This window comes from Alternaria atra (assembly GCF_907166805.1).
Source record: "Alternaria atra isolate CS162 genome assembly, contig: 13, whole genome shotgun sequence".
Lineage (NCBI taxonomy): Eukaryota > Fungi > Ascomycota > Dothideomycetes > Pleosporales > Pleosporaceae > Alternaria > Alternaria atra.
In genome coordinates this window covers 56,334-60,537 of record NW_025091310.1, presented here as the reverse complement: position 1 = coordinate 60,537, position 4,204 = coordinate 56,334, and the positions used below count along the sequence as shown (strand labels likewise).

General features: G+C 50.7%; 2 protein-coding genes across 2 annotated transcripts; one reads left to right on the top strand and one right to left on the bottom strand.

The window, feature by feature from the left end:
- Positions 1-767: 767 nt before the first annotated feature.
- ALTATR162_LOCUS44 (uncharacterized protein) lies at positions 768-1,478 on the bottom strand (the record flags this gene model as incomplete). The annotated part of the gene is made up of 1 exon (XM_043307637.1): positions 768-1,478. The coding sequence occupies one exon, from the start codon at positions 1,476-1,478 to the stop codon at positions 768-770; it is 711 nt and encodes a 236-aa protein (XP_043163572.1).
- Positions 1,479-2,755: 1,277 nt separating this feature from the next.
- Positions 2,756-3,754, top strand: ALTATR162_LOCUS43 (uncharacterized protein; the record flags this gene model as incomplete). The annotated part of the gene is made up of 1 exon (XM_043307636.1): positions 2,756-3,754. The coding sequence occupies one exon, from the start codon at positions 2,756-2,758 to the stop codon at positions 3,752-3,754; it is 999 nt and encodes a 332-aa protein (XP_043163571.1).
- Between the last annotated feature and the right edge of the window lie 450 nt (positions 3,755-4,204).

Here is a 4,204-nt window from a genome sequence, read left to right as displayed (position 1 = left end):
ATAAAACTATTCATCGGTACCATAGCTGCAATCTGCTATCAGCACGCGACCTGCCCTTGTGCAGTTTGTAAGTAATGACGTAGTTCCTTAACCAGAACAGAGTCGATAACGATCAGACGCAGACCTACTAGAGGCCAATTCCCCGAACTTCTTCCTTTAATTTGACTCCTAGTTATGCGGCATGTTACCGCCGTAGTCCGCCGGGATTGCACACGCGTTACACCTCCACCTAGCGTAATCCGCTTGGGCGACCATGATCTCGCCAGAGCTCACCACCTTACTTCCTGTCTGAATCTCTAAACCCGTCCGAGGCGAAGCTGATCATCCTTTTCCCTGTGGAAACATAGTGTTAACTCGAGCAGGTATGTTTTCCCAAACGCCGAAAGATCTGATGAAGACAAGGGTTCTTAGATGCAGCTCAGGATCCTGTGAAGTTTCTAAGCATAGCGAAACTGTACAGACCTAGACCGTAGTGAGGGCTTTCTCTTACATAGAGGTCTTCTCTGCGCGGACAAGCACATCACGGCGGCATACATTGCATGAGATATGATGAACGCGAACGTGTTACAATTCTAGAGAAGGATATGTGAGAGTATGACTTAGTATCACACCAGTAGCATACTGGACGCTCGAGTAGGGTGTCGTGTGAGACGATGGATGCAGGATAAGTCTCGCGCCTATTGAATCCAGCAGTAGATCCTCAGGAATATTCCCGTGACGAATATCTTTTCCCACCATATTCGATCAAGCGCCTTACTAAATCGATTCTATGTTGTCGGCGCGGAATTGCCGGAACTGGCTGCGCTATCCACCTGGGCCTTCCATGCGAGCTCTCCAATATCAACAGTCTGACGCAGATTCTTAAAACATTGTTGCAACGATTCCGCGATGGCAGGCGTGAGGTGTGGTGGTACTATTTCTAGGTATTTGGAACTCAGATCGAAGAGATTTTCGAGGAATTCCGCATGATGTTGCAACGACATCTCGTAGTCTGATTGGCGAGCTCCTGTTGGGTGAGTTACTTGGTCTTCCATCTCTTCTTGCGCTATGGGAACTGGCTTGCCATCAGCTGATGACCCAACAGCCGTCTTGAATCGCTCAGCATCTTTTTCACCGAGCACACTTTTGAACTCCTCCTCCGTCAACCACTCGAATGATTCTTCATCTCTGAAACGATAGACGAAGAGCGATTTACTTCGACTATAAGTCAAGACCGTACCATGTAGTATGTCACCATAGCCAGCATTTTTCAGGTGAATCGTGTATTCAGGAGGAGTGAAGCTGGGAACTCCTTTGGAAATGCGGATTTCCTCAGGCGTGCACGTCTTCTTCGATACGACCCTATATTTGTCCTGGTCTTTTACTAGCCTCCATCCATGCGTTCTAGCGAGTATACGTGGATGGGTAGAGCCTCGTTCGGTCGAAGTTTCTGCAGCGGCACTCGACCCCCTGTTGGTTTTTACGTTCACTCTAGGCATGATAGATTTTAATGAGACAAGGGATATTGAAGAGAGGGCTTGTTTTGCCTATACGAGCTGCGTCGAAGCTCTTATAATGACGCGAAACTCGAGGATGTCTTTGCAATTTGCACCATCAGCATTGCTCTCATAAGCAACATCTGTAGGTCAGACATATTCAGTCTAGAATATGCTTACTCCATGTAGCCACAGCGGCGTGTCACAACTAGGTGCAGGTTACGGCTGTCGCACTAACATGGCAGCTGGTGGACTAGACTCGCCTTCATAATTGTGTGGTAGGCACATCGAGTGCACGATACGACACAAGCTGAGAATGGTCTGACGCAGCGCTGAACCACGTAATTATGCTTAGCCCCATGCTACGATGTATCCGTAACTCTATCACGTGTCTGAATTCCGAGTGTGTACTATGCGATGGAACTGATGCACAAGCTACTCCTGTCCTTTGATCTGTTCAAAGTAACGGCCGAAAAGGGTTTATTCCACTCCTCACCGCTATAGCCCATAGCGACATCACTTCACAAGGTCGAAAGTTTGGCCCCTCCACCTACACCTTCGATCTCCGTTTGGCAGGCTCCACCCATACAGTATACTGCAACCCAAGTCGCCTCATACTAGCTGTGCGTTTTGCTTATCTGAGCTTGAGTGTCGTAATGTTGCCCTTCGAGTGCGTGCGTCAGCATGAGGAGGTGCAAACTTGGACGGTCTACGATATAACGCTGATAGAAAAGACCAACACCTCGTTCGGTGACAAGCTAATCAATGCGAAGAAAAGAAGCACCAACGAGAATCTGTAGCGCAGGGCTTACCGTAGAGAACAATGACACAAGTTTAAAGACGCACCGGTGACACCGCGTTTTCCTCGAGACCCTGTGCTATACCCTTGTAAGCAGTGAAAGTTGGCACTTCTCACATGCCACAGTCTTCACCACAAGATCTATATGCTTCCCCGTCGCGACTACCCGGAATGTCCTAGACTCTGTCATTACCCTTGAGCGAGAGTCTTTTGACGTGTGTGCGGAAGTGGATGCCTCCACGAACTAGAAAGTGCGAGTACCGGAGGGTGCAGATGGAAGCAGCGGCATATTGTCTCCTAATCTGCTTCTGGCCACCCCGCGATGGACATGTCAGCATAATCCAAGCATCGTCACGCATTTGAGTAATCGCGCTGACTGAGCGCGACATGCGAATATCATAAGCAAGAAGGCTGGACATATATCATACATGAGGGTCCCTGACTGGGACTCGACCTTGGCTTCCAGCATTTTCCCTCGAAAATGCGGTATCAAGCACTTGCTACACTCTTTGTGCTGACAGCCAACTGGGCCAATGCCCACTCATGGGTCGAACAACTCGTCAACATTGCCCCTAATGGCTCGTATGTGGCTAGCTTTGGCTATCCGCGAGGGTTTGTGGACAAGACTGCCGACGGTAGCTTCGACCAGGAGGCCAACGAATGGCTCCTACCGCCGGCACGCACCCCGCCCTTCATAAACGAAGCAGACCTTCTTTGCCACCCGTCTCAACGAGTCCCCAACCAGGCAGGCAGTTTTTCTCGTCTGCAGTCCAGTCCGGGCACCGTGATTGCGATACGTTATGCTGAGAATGGTCACGTCACCGTACCGGGCGGTGGAATCGGTCTCGTGGGGAAGCCAGAGAAGGGCGGTACGGTGTTTGTATTTGGCACAAAGCAGCCACGTCCTGATGAGACTCTTCAGAATGTATTGCATTGGACGCGTGATGGCAAGGGAGGTGATCGACGTGGCAGACTACTGACCGCCCAGAACTTTGACGATGACAGGTGCTACCAGCTTAGGGCTGACCGTACAGCGTTGGGCGAAGCCCGTCGGTTGCAGACACCAAATCCACGCCCTGAACAGCCCGGCTCAGACCACGAATTGCTCTGCGAGACGAACGTGAGACTGCCGGATGATGTCACCGTCGGGCAGCCCTACACCCTCTATTGGGTGTGGCAATGGCCCACAGCACCTCAGCCAGATCCAAGTCTTTCCAATGGGCAGGACGAGTACTACACATCGTGCATCGATGTGGACGTTGTCCCTGACTTGCCGCTGGGCCAAAGTGGCACCGTGCTCCACGACCAAGATCCTATGACCACAGCCGTGTCAAACTTCGAGTCTCGCACTGCGCTGACGGTCGACCCGCTAGCATTGTCTTCACAGGCGGGCTTTGGGCGACCCACTGGGACCAGCGGTCAACCTCCTGCTGTCGACCAGGCTGTCACAGCCTTGCATCCTAGACGATCGTCTACATAGCTTTTGCGTTCTCGCCCTTGCGCTGACCGTTATCTCACCCCAGGGTGAGCATGAATTGCGATAGGATTCAGTTTGATGGCAATAGTAGCCGCTGCACCAGCAGGAAGACAGAAATCAAGTAGTTCAGCGTTTCCATAGCAAACAGCATTGCTAATGCAAAACCACACTTTCGTTTCTCCCAACTATTTTCTTTGAATCGGAGGCTACTCACCTTACTCTATTACTTACACTTCTGAATGGGATGTACGCTCGGCTGAACCAACAAGGTCGACGAAATTCTAATGGGATGAGATTCTGTAGGTGTCGTTGCTGGTAGGCAGCCCATCAAAACCTAGAGTGAGCTCGCAATCGGCATAGATAGTGGACTGCAGTGAATGACATGGATACTTTCTCCAAGTGCTCCATCCAGCTCCATCCAGCTCCAATTACTCCATGGATATCCATGGAGTA